Below are 15,828 nucleotides of genomic sequence, written 5' to 3' on the forward strand. Positions count from 1 at the left end.
TAACTATCGAAAAGGATTATAGTTGTACTGTTTTTTGATGTCCGAAATACAAATTATATTGAAGTTTTATTTTTCTCTATCGGGACAGCTGTAACGAAAACTGATTGGGCGATCATCGGTAAAAGAAAACTCACGGGCAATTCTTACCTTATTGAATGCTTTGTGCAACATTCACAATACACGATACTTGCATGACACTTATTTTTGGCATGGATTAAATTATACTGTAAATTAATGTCTTTTTTTTCTTGTAGGATTTTACAACAGTAACATATGCTTAAATGATCAGATATTTATTCATAATATAAATTATTCAACAACCATAATAACTGTCAAATTTTCGAAAGGATTATTGCCTTGCATCCTTTTAGTTCGGAGATGCCCGAAAAAATTTTAGTATCGCCCTCTGATAACGTAGTGACGTACGTGAAAGGAAGCAGTTTGGCTAAGCTTTATGCATAACTTTTCATGGATAAATAAATTAAAAAAATTATGCATGCGGGTCTGTTATTAAGGGATCAAGCCAGGCAAGTTGTGAGAAAGACAGCAATGGCCAGGTCGTGTCTTGGAGATGGGGCTCTCTGCAGCCTTTCTGCGAAGGTATATAGATGTGTTTAATCATAGAAGTATTTAAAAATAAAGGGTCATTTATTAAACGCAGGTTTTGATTAAACGCGCAGAAACGGTTGGAAATTTGAATTGTAACGACAGCGTTTCGGCATTGTTGGTCTTTTGTTTAAGGAAAAGTGTATGCCGTCAGTTTTGATAATACTGCTACCTGTTTCGTATGTTTTGTGTATTTGTAGACAAACATCTTTGTGAGGATCGACTTGAACCCCCATCACATGGTGCTGTTGCTTGTGATTACTGGTTGGGAGGGAAGGTGTGGTCATGATGTTCACTGAGGAAAAGGCTATGCACCACCAGGGTTCCAGTAATAGGTATATGTTGTTGTACACATATAAGAGCCAGCATAGATGGAAATTGATTTTTGGAACATGGAACACCCGGACTCAATGGCCTTATTGTCGCAAGGATTGTTGGATGGGTATTTTATATGTAAACACAAGTTCACATGATTGAGTGCGGGCCCCCATATATTTGCTTTTAAAACAATATTAACCATACCGAATTTAACAAAATGATTCGAAAGATTCAAAATCAAACACGCTATAAATATACATCAATAAGTGATGATATGGTTGGAATATTGATGCTATACCAACCGAAATCTCTCCGTGGCGAAACGATTTCCTTATATTAGTCATTGGGGTGGGAAATCGTTGATGGCAATGGCTAACCACGTAAGATTGTATAACATTACTTTTTTTCAACGCCACTATGCACTGTATCACACAACCTGCCTCACATTCTATTCCCTTCGCGGCTCTCGCAGGAACTGAGGGGCAAATGGGTAAACCTCGCGAGATTTCACTTGGAATATTGATCTCATTCAACCGGACATCTCTATCGGGAATATTTGCCATATATATTGAATTTGGGTGGAACTCATCCACTCTGGACTCAATTTTACTCGTTTCACTGGACATAGGAAATTTAAAACATTCCCCATCACTAATTTAAACACCCATTATCATATAGTTAAAACTAGAATGACAAGACTATAAACATCGTCAATAAACATAATGAGAGAAATTTCTATTCTTTCTATGTCACATTGGCTAAAAGTACAGGTTACATGAAATCATCAATATGGCATCTCTCCCCACTGGCTCATATACTTTCTGACACACCGATACTTTTAATCATTAACCACCGACCAGACTATGCTACTATGGTCCAAACTCCTTAACACAAATGATAGGTTATATATAGTTGAAACCCGATCCCTTGGCAAGTCCAAACGACCCTCTTTTATTAAACTAGCCCCTATCCCCCTCCTCCCCCCGCCCCACTACAACGCATTCATGGGGGTAGATCTGAGTATGGGTCAGCTGTCCTGCAGAGTTGTGATCAACAGCATCCGCGTCCCGACATCCGCGAAATATGAGCCGAAGTCACATGGCTGTGTCCACCATACATCGGGACCTACACTATACCTATTCAACCGCTCCTAGAAAGTATATACCACACTCTATGGCTCATCACCTCCGCCCTCGTGGCAGACCCTGTCAAATTACAGGGGGATACAGCTCATCCTCCCTGAGGCTATGATGGGGTCTTCCACCTTTGTCACAAACGGAGTACGCCAGATAATACTTTCAGTCTTTTCTATTGTACCACTGACTACGACAGCGGTTCCTACATCACAGATTCCTTCAAACTAACCCATGGGTCTAAAACAGATACCCCACCGATAAATCTACTCCCATGAGTCCCGACTCCCTCGGCATAAGTTTTTCTAGGGCCTCTATCGGACAAATGTGTGGATCCTCCATTCTCATAACTACAAATGTATTGGCCTTTTCCCCCGTTAAAGTTTTAACCGACTCTTAATGTCTAAATCGTAAATATCTTGTTGTCAGTCAGTCGCTTAACCTTCTGGGTTACTACCTGACCTAAGTCCCCCGCTCAATCACCGGCGATTGAAAAATGCAGGAGGAGAAAGGTCCTGGTCCTCAACAAAATATAATCTTTCTGTAACGCCACCCAGACTCGCGCCCGAGGTGCTCCAAAATGTACACAGAAATATTTCCCAGTTTCCAATAAAACATCGGCAAAGGACACTGCCTTACCTCTACATTGTGACTTGAGCTTGCTCTTTCTGTATCGTCTTCACATAAACTTTTACCTCCCCACTATGCAACTGGGATCCAATTGCCATTGTTCCATGTGACCAAGGCCCAGTTTAAACCTTTGTGTCAAATAAAAAAACGTCGCTGGTTTCCCTAACATATTACGAATAGTGCCCATGAACAAGCGCCTTGGGCAGAGTGCAAGTTAATTACTGGCCCTGCCCAAGAGATGATAATCCCCTTGCGTATACCGCTGTCCTTTCCCAAACCTGTCCTTGTTGATTACGAACATATCACAAGTCTTTAGGGGTGACGCTTGTTTACACCAGGTCTTGCTATATTTCACCAAAGAGATGTTGATAGCTCTATTCTCTAGGGTCTTTTTCTGTTTTCTATACTCTAGGACACGAAACATCCGATTTTGGGTCAATTAAAGGGCAGAGGCTATTAGTAGCTGTTGTTGTCCGCATGGCCATGGGGTATACAGGCGGAGGTTGCGTGATCATTAGAAGTGGGTGGGAACAACATATGGGATCTCATCTAGCTCTACTCACTTGCTGAAAAAAACCTCTTAATCCCCGTACTAACCATAGTAGTTATTATGATATACAATTTGCTCTTTGAAGTTCTTATTTAATAAAAAACAATCGTCAACATAGTACAATATGTGGAAATTATATTGGAGTATTTAAAATATGCCATTGTTTTGCTTTTTTATTGTATAGGGGACCATCCCATAGCCACTACGGCGTCCGCTGGAATAAGTATTGGACTATTTACTATGATGGTGAACAGTTGAAAAGCTCCACTGTTGCGATTACCCATTCAGACAGAAGTTTATACAAATTCTGTTAAAGTCGTTCTATAAATGATTATGTGCATACCAACCACGTGGAAAGCTGTTACACTAGAAATGTTGAGGTGATTGTATTGTTTTATTAATTATTGTTATTCATGACGAATTTAAACACTACTTTATTTTAAAAACTGAAAACGAAATGAAAAGTTTTAACTTTCCCCAGAAAATTATACACTAATACTTGCTAAACTGCAACTTCAGCATTATCCTATTCATTTGACAAATCTTCGATAGTTGTATACACTAGGCAAACATGTTTCAGGTAATCAAGGTCAATTTCAGCGCGAATTTGTTTAGGTCAAGCTTTTCAGATTGGCCTTAAGGTTGTTTGGTTGTGAATTGTCTTATTATAATCGTGAATTACGATTCTATGTGTATTACTCATGCTTAATCGTACATTACATTAGAATACGTTTGACTTGTAGGTGAAATTGTGGCTTTCAATCAGGTAAAAGATCGGCCGGAATAATAATTGATTTTAACATAGAAATCACAACAGCGAACGCTTTCAGAAATCATTCATTCGCCAAGCTAAACGAAAAGATAAAGGCATGGGTTGTCAAATCTCGCGAGGAAAACAATTCCCTGAATATACACTTGGATGGAAATGATACTCTCATCGTTCAGGACGCTCATAGTGATGAACTTCAGATTGTTGTGAGGGCCAAACCATCCCATCATATACCAGCGAATCCTGTGGTATGTTGGTACTATATTTGTATTCAATATTCTGTATATGACTAAAGGTATGGCATATTGTTTAGTTGTTGGGTCCATCTTATAGATACTATATAGCCGGATATTTCGACGGAGATGATATTTTCGCGATTTCGCGGGACATTTAAACGCGAATTTTCCCTTGTATAGATCTGAGATTTGACAAGCGAAAATAACCGTCTATACCGTATAAAAAGCATAATGTCATATCTCTTCAGAATAAACTTTTGACTTAACAGACTTTATCTAGTAGTACCTTTCCATAAGAACACATTTATTTATCTAAATATGTTACGTAAGCAAGATTATTTTTTCATTCCTCCATCCATTCTTCCACTTTTTTTTCCACGAGGAAACAAAACAATAACATCCCATATGAATAATACAGGATCCACCTGTTTAGTTACAATTTCGCAAAGCTTGCAACAGAAACACCCCTTCACTATGAGAGTACAATTTACTTCTGCCCTAACATTTTCCTAGTTGAGTGTCCATCTGGAACGTTCTATGACGACGATAAACAGGAATGTCCTCTTTGTCCCACTGGTCAGTACCAACCAGCAGCAGCCCAGACCGATTGTATTCAGTGTTCAGTCGGCAGGACTACACGGCATAAAGGGGCAAAATCAGGAACGGATTGTGAAGGTAATGTGTTCGAATGTAAAAGTGTTTCTGAGATGTAAAGGTTTGACAAATTTAGTATCGTTGATTTTGTACATAGTATAATTGTTTTAATTAATGCAATACGATTCCTGTTTGTTGCATTATTAATTCAATGCGAAATAGTCCGTTATGTATATAAATATGCAAATTTATACAAAATAGAATACAAACTTTAAGCACATCAAGTAGCTCTGAGGTAAAATAGGGAAGAAAACACGAAATTATGCGATATGATTGTGTTTTGCAAAATTTAAACTGGGAATCCAGGAAACAGATGCCTTATGTTGAAAATTGTAGTTGCCTGTAGCCCTGGGACGTATTCCATAAGCGGACTACCACCGTGTTCCCTGTGTGATGTTGGGTCGTACACAGATACGTATGGTTCCACGGAGTGTTCTTCATGTCCAGTATCTCGTACAACAATCCACGAAGGAGAAACTTCTGAGGCGAGCTGTGAAGGTCAGTAATGACAAAATCTGCGAAGACAACTTTTGAGATTTAATGTACGGTATGTTTTCCTTTACCAAGACCAATAACTGTTAAACAATTGATTTTCGCGGTGACATATTTTCGCTTTTCATTTTTCACACCAATTTAATTTCGCCATTCATAGTTCAAAAGTTAATTTGATTTGTTATAAAATCGGCGTTTATATTCGCACTATCATTTCAAACGGCATTTTCAAAGAAATTTAATTTGAAGTTTATTTCATTTGTAATTGAAACGTTTTCGCGGTTATTTCTTTTCGCGAATTTTAATTGGCTGTTAAATACGCGAACTTTAATCCCGTGCAAAAATAAATTAGTTAACAGTATGCGTGGATTGTCTAGAGCATCATGCATTTTAAGATCAACTCCAATTCTTATGTAACGAGCTCGCTTCATTTATATAGTAATAAACCCATAACAATTGTTTCAGATTTTGACCTTGTAATTACAAACACTAATGGAAGTGCTGTACATCCGTTAAATTCAACCTTAAGCCGAGGTGATGGATTTACTGTCAGTTTCTGGATAAAGATACAGGACAATGTTGAGTTAGGATCAGTTATAAAGGTTATATATCCAGACCAAGAACTTAATGTTGCATTGAATCGAAGTAGGGTGGAGATCGAAGGAAATCGGTAAGCTTATGTGACATGTTTGTTTTATAGTAGTCGCTACTTTTTCAAGAGTAAAGACGATTTTACTTAAAGAAGCCGATAGTCCTTTGCAATGGACCCGGAGGCTTAGATACTGGTCTGTTGGTGCTGGAGGACGAGACTGAGTGGGTGGGGATTGACTCATCTGGCTTTGTTCGGAGGTATAAATGAGTGTGGTGGGGTTTGGGGGAGTATGATGGTTTAGAAATTTTTATCTTGTATTATATTAGATGTCGATATTCAAATGTGCTAATTACCTTCGTTCTGTTTTATATCTAAATTAACTGATTTGATCCGGGTTTATTATGGTATTTTATTTGTGTTTCGAATTATATACATGCGGATTATATCAATTATTTTTTATATTGCGGAAGTTTCAATCATTCTTGAATCCAAAGAAGCAACTCAAGTATCAAAGTTTGTGATGATATTTATGATATGCTTTTCGTATTGTAAGTGGTTTTTCACATCTTTTTTAATGATTTTGTATATTATTTATTTCGACATGATGGTGTAATTAAACCAGTTATCAAGTGATTATCCGGGGTGATGTATTTGTCTTTTAATACAGTTCTTAATTAGTCATTAAATTATTTTTTTAGATTTAAGGCGACATCAGATCTAACTATAAATGACACCAGGTGGCACACCATTCTGGTCCACGTGAACAAGTCAGATGTAAAGTTATATGTGGACTCCACGGTGATTGGTCTCCAGAACCATGCACACAGCCAATCAGCTCTTTCTATCAACCACAATCCGCGAGTTGTTGTAGCTGGTATGTAGTCTGAACGTTAATATTCTGTATGATCAATTCATCAGTGAAATTTACTCTTGTTTGAATATTGCAAAACATCTTCGTAAAATGATATGGAATGACGTCAATTTGTATATGATATTACAACAAAACACTTTCCTCCAGTTGACTGTTGCATAATCAATATCTTTGTTGAACAATTCTTGGTATAGTTTTCCAAACATTTAGAACAATGCTTAATGCTTTACTCTTTCGATATTGTGATAAAAGGTTAAGTATGCATCATGTAATATCGTTGGCATCACATGTGTGAGTCTTACAATTTTATGTTCTTTGCTATGTGTATTGAAAACTATTGATTACAGTCTACTGATTTCTGTTGTTTACAGAAGGAGAATTTGTTGGCAGCTTATCCCAACTAAATATATGGTCCAAACAACGTGACGTCAGATCTATAGTGAGGGAGACCTCGCATTGCCACAGTACCACACAAGGGGATATATTAGGATGGAAACAATTCGAGACAATCGACGATGACCATGTCTTTTTACAAATACCAAGTGAATGCGACGGTAATTCAGAGCTTTCATATTAGGTGTATTACAAATATATATGGATAACAATAAACGTATTGTAAACTTGAGTTAGTTTAAGAACTTCCATCACCTAGAGCTTAGTTTAAATCTTCATCCATCATTTAAAAACATGCACGTATATACAAATACTTAAATAGTTTGCATAGAAAAGCAAGCTTAAAGATTATATTAATTTTCACAGGTAACCAATTTGATCAATAGGGGACATATCCGGTGTAATTAAACATCAGCCAATTTTATTTTATTATAATATATAAAACCTTATAAATTACATGTAGTTATATAATAAAGCTACAACATTTATATCGTTTGATATCTTCCATCTCATACTGTGCCTCTGTAATGAACATAAATACTTAAGAAAAGGTAAATTCAAATCGTTTGTTCTCATCAGACCATGACGATTGTACTACGGATGCATGTAATGGTGGTACGTGTATAGACGGTTTGAATACATACAGCTGTGAATGCCCGATTGGATTAAAGGGAGATCACTGTGGAATCAACATTGACGACTGTACTGACAATGTTTGTGAGAACAACTCCACGTGCGTTGACGGTGTTGGTGGTTACACGTGTTATTGTGATGTAAACTTCAAAGGAGAACTTTGTGAAGTCGCAGTCGGTATGAATATATTCTTACATTAATCTTTATTAAAGTTTATTTCTTTGTTATTAATATGGAAAATTATGTCTTCCAGTTACAAATAAATACATAGTATTGTTACTAGTTATATATATATATGTTTCTTCATCACACAGGATTTCATGTAAAAACGTTCATCGAAATTTGAGCTTAACATGAAAACAATATCAAATGTCCAAACAAAACTGCGAAAGCCCCATCATATGTACAGTATTCCGGCGTTAATGTACTTGACGTGTTAAATGTACATTGTATATCCACATACGATAAGTAATTAATGTTAAATACTTTCTAACCGTCTTCATGATAGTCGATGGTGAGTGGAGCGTGTGGAGTAACTGGACCACATGTTCTACAACCTGTGGAGAAGGAACCACCTCCAGAGTGAGGCTTTGTAACAGCCCTACTCCGGATAATGGCGGGAAAAATTGTCAGGGAGATGCTATCGAATACGACACCTGCATTTTGGAAAATTGTACTGGTAATGTATCTTTACAACATTCTTTGCATTCACACAGTCGATGTAAACTTTAAACAATGTAATTGCAGTAGGAGTAATAGATGAAAACAATAGCATATACGGTTCACATTTACTCCACATTCATTATAACATTTTTCTTCGTTATATAATTATAGAGTTATAGAATGCCATTTATCACATAATCCGCCCGACTTCGCCAATGTCATATTTTTGCATATGTCACTAGTATAATATAACCTGAAACACATTTCATTGGCATAGTTTATTTCAAAGCTTAATCTTGAAGTTTTAAATTTTACTCGCTTAGGCTTTACCAGGTTCGCCGATAAAAAGCCTTAAACTCGTTTCATAAAATTTCATATAAAATGAACACTCATTTAAGATTCTGTATATATAAAATATTGACCTTTAACATTTTGTGTCGGCCATAATTTTTTATCCAAATGAAATGGATGTTCATTGTAGCATGTACCAATCTGACAACTCCCGCCCACGCTGTCCTCGATTGTCATTGGGACACGTCTGACGATGCCATCAACTGTAGCCTGGCGTGTGAAGATGGTTATGATTTCGATCACGCTGCCAAAGAGAGTTACCGCTGTGGACCGGATACCTTCCATCTCTGGGACTTCCAAACCGACGACAATCCGTACGGGAGACTTCCGGATTGTACAAGTATGTTTTATTCCGATAATGTACCGTTATATCAAAGCAGCTAACATGCAGACAGAGCAAAATCATAAATTATGATTCGGACAATAATTGACTTTTGCAGAATATATTTATAATTAACGCCTAAGAAATAGATGGGGTGAGCTATTTATATTTTACATTCGTTACAAATGTGTTGTTTTTTATTTTCATTTCTCTTTATAGTTTTATCTTCCAAATGTAATAAAGGTATAAACTATACAATTATTGTATTTTAAGAAAGCAAACCCAACTCGTCTGTACATGTTTTGAAAGCTTAAAATAGTACTTGTAAACACTTAAGTTATCAGGATCTTATGTAACTTTATAAATATTGTTTTTGGTTTATATGTGCATCCGTTTTTACACCCGTTTTTATAACTCTTTACACTGCTCTATTTTCGATAAATAACATTACTTTTTCCAAGATACAAGATAAAGATACAAGAAGTTTTAGTTAGTGTCGTTACATACAATGAAATTACATTAGCTCTGTAGAGCTATTCTTGCGACAAACATAATTTTTTTCACAGCATACAGTTTCAAAACAAAAACATACATTATAATGTAGATATATTTTATGGGATATGTTAACAGAGCAAAGCTAAAAATGATGCTGCATAAAATGTTCCACGCTACATACTACAAACAAAAAAAGAAAAACCGCAATACAAGGCTCTTATATACATACAATAACAATGTGGTATAGGTTAAAAATTGACAGAATACATGTTAATATTGCATAAGCTAAACAAATGGAGCACATTTGTAACACATACAATGTGGATGATATACCGTGAGAAGGGAAGAAAAAGACATAAAAACAGAATATAAATTAAGACAAACACAGCAGAGACAGGACAATACATATATAAATAAATAAATAGAATTCATATCAGCAGTGAAAGGATTTTAAACACAGAAAGATAACATTTCAAAACTGATAATCTCAAATATCAAAGGATAAAAAACATATTATATTTATTCAATAATGAAGTAAATGTAATTATGTTACGTAAACTTGCAAGAACTAAAAAGTTATTAGAAGAAATTACGGTAATTGGCGTTAAAAGATACACCAATTGTTTGGATGATCATTAAACCGTTTTACAAGGTATTTTCTTTTCGTTCTATACCCTGTCTTAATGTATACTTGCGTGATATATTACCCGTAACATCCTTAACAAGCTTAGCAGTCCATTATAAAATTACGGTAGGCTGACTGTGCAGGTTTGTCGTTAGAAGGGCCACTAAAGGTTGGGTTCCTAGGCTGACCAAATTTACTAGTACCTGTGGTACTGTTTTTGTCTTGAGAACTGTTTTTAACAAATGAGCCTTTGTGGGTGAGAGCGTAATCATCAGCCATTGTAGCTGCTTCACTAAGTGTTTCAACTTTTCTCTCATCTAAATGAGTTTTTATGTTTATGTGGACACAACGTTTAAACTCCTCTATCAACAATAATTGCCTCAATTTACCGAAATCCTCATCAATTTCTTTAGAATCACACCACTTATTAAACAATTGTTTTTTTTCTCTGGCAAATTCTACAGGAGTTTGTTCATCTCTCTTTCTCGAGTTTCGAAATTTCTGGCGGTAAGCCTCAGGAACTAACTCATAAGCTTTCAAAATAGCTTTCTTGACTACTTGGTAATTTGAAATGTCATCAACAGATAAAGAAGAATAAATGTCTCTAGCTTTACCAATCAGGACACTCTGAAGAAGCAATGCACCATGTGACAGTGCAACAATGCACCATGTGACAGTGCAACAATGCACCATGTGACAGTGCAACAATGCACCATGTGACAGTGTGACAATGCACCATGTGACAGTGCAAAAATGACAATGTACATGTGACATGTGACACAGTGACAGTGTGACAATGCACCATGTGACAGTGTGCAACAATGCACCATGTGGCAGTGCAACAATGCACCATGTGATGCACCATATTGCAACAATGCACCATGTGACACAGTGCAACAATGCACCATGTGACAGTGTGACAATGCACCATGTGACAGTGTGCAACACATGTGACAGTGTGACAATGCACCATGTGACAGTGCAACAATGCACCATGTGACAGTGCAACAATGCACATGTGACAGTGCAATGCACAATGCACCATGTGACAGTGCAACAATGCAATATGTGACATGTGCAACAATGCACCATGTGACAGTGCAACAATGCACCATGTGACAGTGCAACAATGCACCATGTGACAGTGTGCAACAATGCACCATGTGACAGTGCAACAATGCACACCAGTGTGACAGTGTGACAATGCACCATGTGACAGTGCAACAAACAATGCACCATGTGGACAGTGTGACAATGCACCATGTGACAGTGTGACAATGCACCATGTGACAGTGCAACAATGCACCATGTGACAGTGCAACAATGCACCATGTGACAGTGCAGACAATGCACCATGTGACAGTGCAACAATGCACCATGTGACAGTGTGACAATGCACCATGTGACAGTATGACAATGCACCATGTGACAGTGCAACAATGCACCATGTGACAGTGCAACAATGCACCATGTGACAGTGTGACAATGCACCATGTGACAGTGCAACAATGCACCATGTGACAGTGCAACAATGCACCATGTGACAGTGCAACAATGCACCATGTGACATGTGACAAAGTGCAACAATGCAACAATGCACTATGTGACAGTGCAACAATGCACCATGTGACAGTGTGACAATGCACCATGTGACAGTGTGACAATGCACCATGTGACAGTGTGACAATGCACCATGTGACAGTGACAGTGCAATGTGACCATGTGACAGTGCAACAATGCACCATGTGACAGTGCAAACAATGCACCATGTGACAGTGCACCATGTGACACAATGACAACCATGTGACAGTGCAACAATGCACCATGTGACAGTGCAACAATGCACCATGTGACAGTGACAATGCACCATGTGACAATGCACACCATGTGACAGTGCAACAATGCACCATGTGACACATGTGACAGTGTGACAATGCACCATGTGACAGTGCAACAATGCACCATGTGACAGTGCAACAATGCACCATGTGACAGTGTGACAATGCACCATGTGACAGTGCAACAATGCACCATGTGACAGTGTGACAATGCACCATGTGACAGTGCAACAATGCACCATGTGACAGTGCAACAATGCACCATGTGACAGTGTGCAACAATGTGACATGTGTGACACAGTGCAACAATGCACCATGTGCACAGTGACAACAATGCACCATGTGACAGTGCAACAATGCACCATGTGACAGTGTGACAATGCACCATGTGACAGTGCAACAATGCACCATGTGACAGTGTGACAATGCACCATGTGACAGTGTGACAATGCACCATGTGACAGTGCAACAATGCACCATGTGACAGTGTGACAATGCACCATGTGACAGTGCAACAATGCACCATGTGACAGTGCAACAATGCACCATGTGACAGTGTGACAATGCACCATGTGACAGTGTGACAATGCACCATGTGACAGTGCAACAATGCACCATGTGACAGTGCAACAATGCACCATGTGACAGTGCAACAATGCACCATGTGGCAGTGACAATGCACCATGTGACAGTGCAACAATGCACCATGTGACAGTGCAACAATGCACCATGTGACAGTGCAACAATGCACCATGTGACAGTGCAACAATGCACCATGTGACAGTGCAACAATGCACCATGTGACAGTGCAACAATGCACCATGTGACAGTGTGACAATGCACCATGTGACAGTGCAACAATGCACCATGTGACAGTGCAACAATGCACCATGTGACAATACACCATGTGACAGTGCAACAATGCACCATGTGACAGTGCAACAATGCACCATGTGACAGTGCAACAATGCACCATGTGACAGTGCAACAATGCACCATGTGACAGTGTGACAATGCACCATGTGACAGTGCAACAATGCACCATGTGACAGTGCAACAATGCACCATGTGACAGTGCAACAATGCACCATGTGACAGTGCAACAATGCACCATGTGACAGTGCAACAATGCACCATGTGACAGTGCAACAATGCACTATGTGACAGTGTGACAATGCACCATGTGACAGTGCAACAATGCACCATGTGACAGTGCAACAATGCACCATGTGACAGTGCAACAATGCACCATGTGACAGTGCAACAATGCACCATGTGACAGTGTGACAATGCACCATGTGACAGTGCAACAATGCACCATGTGACAGTGTGCAACAATGCACCATGTGAAGTGTGCAACAATGCACCATGTGACAGTGCAACAATGCACCATGTGACAGTGTGACAAACAGTGTGACAATGCACCATGTGACAGTGCAACACAATGCACCATGTGACAGTGCAACAATGCACACATGTGACAGTGTGACAATGCACCATGTGACAGTGCAACAATGCACCATGTGACAGTGTGACAATGCACCATGTGACAGTGCAACAATGCACCATGTGACAGTGCAACAATGCACCATGTGACAGTGCAACAATGCACAATGACACACCATGTGACAGTGTGACAATGCACCATGTGACAGTGTGCAACAATGCACAATGCACCAGTGTGACAATGCACAATGTGACATGTGTGCAACAATGCACCATGTGACAGTGTGACACAATGCACCATGTGACAGTGTGACAATGCAACAATGTGCACAATGTGACACCATGTGACAGTGTGACAATGCAATGCCATGTGACAGTGCAACAATGCACCATGCACCATGTGACAGTGCAACAATGCACCATGTGACAGTGTGCAACAATGCACCATGTGACAGTGCAACAATGCACCATGTGACAGTGCAACAATGCACCATGTGACAGTGTGACAACAATGCACAATGCAACATGTGACAGTGCAACAATGCACCATGTGACAGTGCAACAATGCACCATGTGACAGTGCAACAATGCACCATGTGACAGTGCAACAATGCACATGTGACAATGCACCATGTGCAGTGCAACAATGCACCAGTGTGACAACAGTGCAACAATGCACCATGTGACAGTGCAACAATGCACCATGTGACAGTGTGACAATGCACCATGTGACAGTGTGACAATGCACCATGTGACAGTGCAACAATGCACCATGTGACAGTGCAACAATGCACCATGTGACAGTGCAACAATGCACCATGTGACAGTGTGACAATGCACCATGTGACAGTGCAACAATGCACCATGTGACATGTGCAACAATGCACCATGTGACAGTGCAACAATGCACCATGTGACAGTGTGACAATGCAACATGTGTGTGACAACACCATCTGACAGTGCAACAATGCACCATGTGACAGTGTGACAATGCACCATGTGACAGTGCAACAATGCACCATGTGACAGTGCAACAATGCACCATGTGACAGTGCAACAATGCACCATGTGACAGTGCAACAATGCACCATGTGACAGTGCAACAATGCACCATGTGACAGTGTGACAATGCACCATGTGACAGTGTGACAATGCACCATGTGACAGTGCAACAATGCACCATGTGACAGTGTGACAATGCACCATGTGACAGTGCAACAATGCACCATGTGACAGTGCAACAATGCACCATGTGACAGTGCAACAATGCACCATGTGACAGTGCAACAATGCACCATGTGACAGTGCAACAATGCACCATGTGACAGTGCAACAATGCACCATGTGACAGTGTGACAATGCGACAGTGTGACAATGCACCATGTGACAGTGCAACAATGCACCATGTGACAGTGTGACAATGCACCATGTGACAGTGCAACAATGCACCATGTGACAGTGCAACAATGCACCATGTGACAGTGCAACAATGCACCATGTGACAGTGCAACAATGCACCATGTGACAGTGTGACAATGCACAATGCACCATGTGACAGTGCAACAATGCACCATGTGTGACAGTGTGACAACAGTGCACAATGCACCATGTGACAGTGCAACAATGCACCATGTGACAGTGTGACAATGCACCATGTGACAGTGCACTATGCAACAATGCACATGTATCATGTGACAACAGTGCATGCACCATGTGACAATGCACAATGTGACCATGTGACAGTGTTGACAATGCACCATGTGACAGTGCAACAATGCACCATGTGACAGTGCAACAATGCACCATGTGACAGTGCAACAATGCACCATGTGACAGTGCAACAATGCACCATGTGGCAGTGCAACAATGCACCATGTGACAGTGTGACAATGCACCATGTGACAGTGTGACAATGCACCATGTGACAGTGTGCATGCACCATGTGACACAACAATGCACCATGTGACAGTGTGACAATGCACATGTGACAGTGCAACAATGCACCATGTGACAGTGCAACAACAATGTGACAGTGTGCACATGTGCAGCATGACAATGCACCATGTGACAGTGCAACAATGCACCATGTGACAGTGCAACAATGCACCATGTGACAGTGCAACAATGCACCATGTGACAGTGCAACAATGCACCATGTGGCAGTGCAACAATGCACCATGTGACAGTGCAACAATGCACCATGTGACAGTG

At 39.6% G+C, this 15,828-nt stretch overlaps 1 protein-coding gene across 1 annotated transcript; it reads left to right on the top strand.

Annotated features, from left to right (window-relative positions):
* Positions 1-1,341: 1,341 nt before the first annotated feature.
* LOC138324483 (sushi, von Willebrand factor type A, EGF and pentraxin domain-containing protein 1-like) lies at positions 1,342-11,333 on the top strand. Its single transcript, XM_069269547.1, has 10 exons — positions 1,342-1,414; positions 4,756-4,917; positions 5,233-5,394; positions 5,854-6,058; positions 6,679-6,854; positions 7,223-7,405; positions 7,824-8,054; positions 8,386-8,556; positions 9,022-9,231; positions 11,146-11,333. The coding sequence occupies exons 1-10, from the start codon at positions 1,342-1,344 to the stop codon at positions 11,331-11,333; spliced, it is 1,761 nt and encodes a 586-aa protein (XP_069125648.1).
* Positions 11,334-15,828: the final 4,495 nt, after the last annotated feature.

The sequence above is a fragment of the Argopecten irradians genome, chromosome 5 (assembly GCF_041381155.1).
Source record: "Argopecten irradians isolate NY chromosome 5, Ai_NY, whole genome shotgun sequence".
Lineage (NCBI taxonomy): Eukaryota > Metazoa > Mollusca > Bivalvia > Pectinida > Pectinidae > Argopecten > Argopecten irradians.

Coding starts and splice junctions, on each gene's coding strand:
- LOC138324483 (XM_069269547.1), top strand. CDS start 1,342: ATGCACTGTATCACACAACCTGCCTCACATTCTATTCCCTTCGCGGCT. Junction 1,415..4,755: donor AGGAACTGAGGGGCAAATGG/GTAAACCTCGCG, acceptor ACATTTTCCTAG/TTGAGTGTCCATCTGGAACG. Junction 5,395..5,853: donor TTCTGAGGCGAGCTGTGAAG/GTCAGTAATGAC, acceptor CAATTGTTTCAG/ATTTTGACCTTGTAATTACA.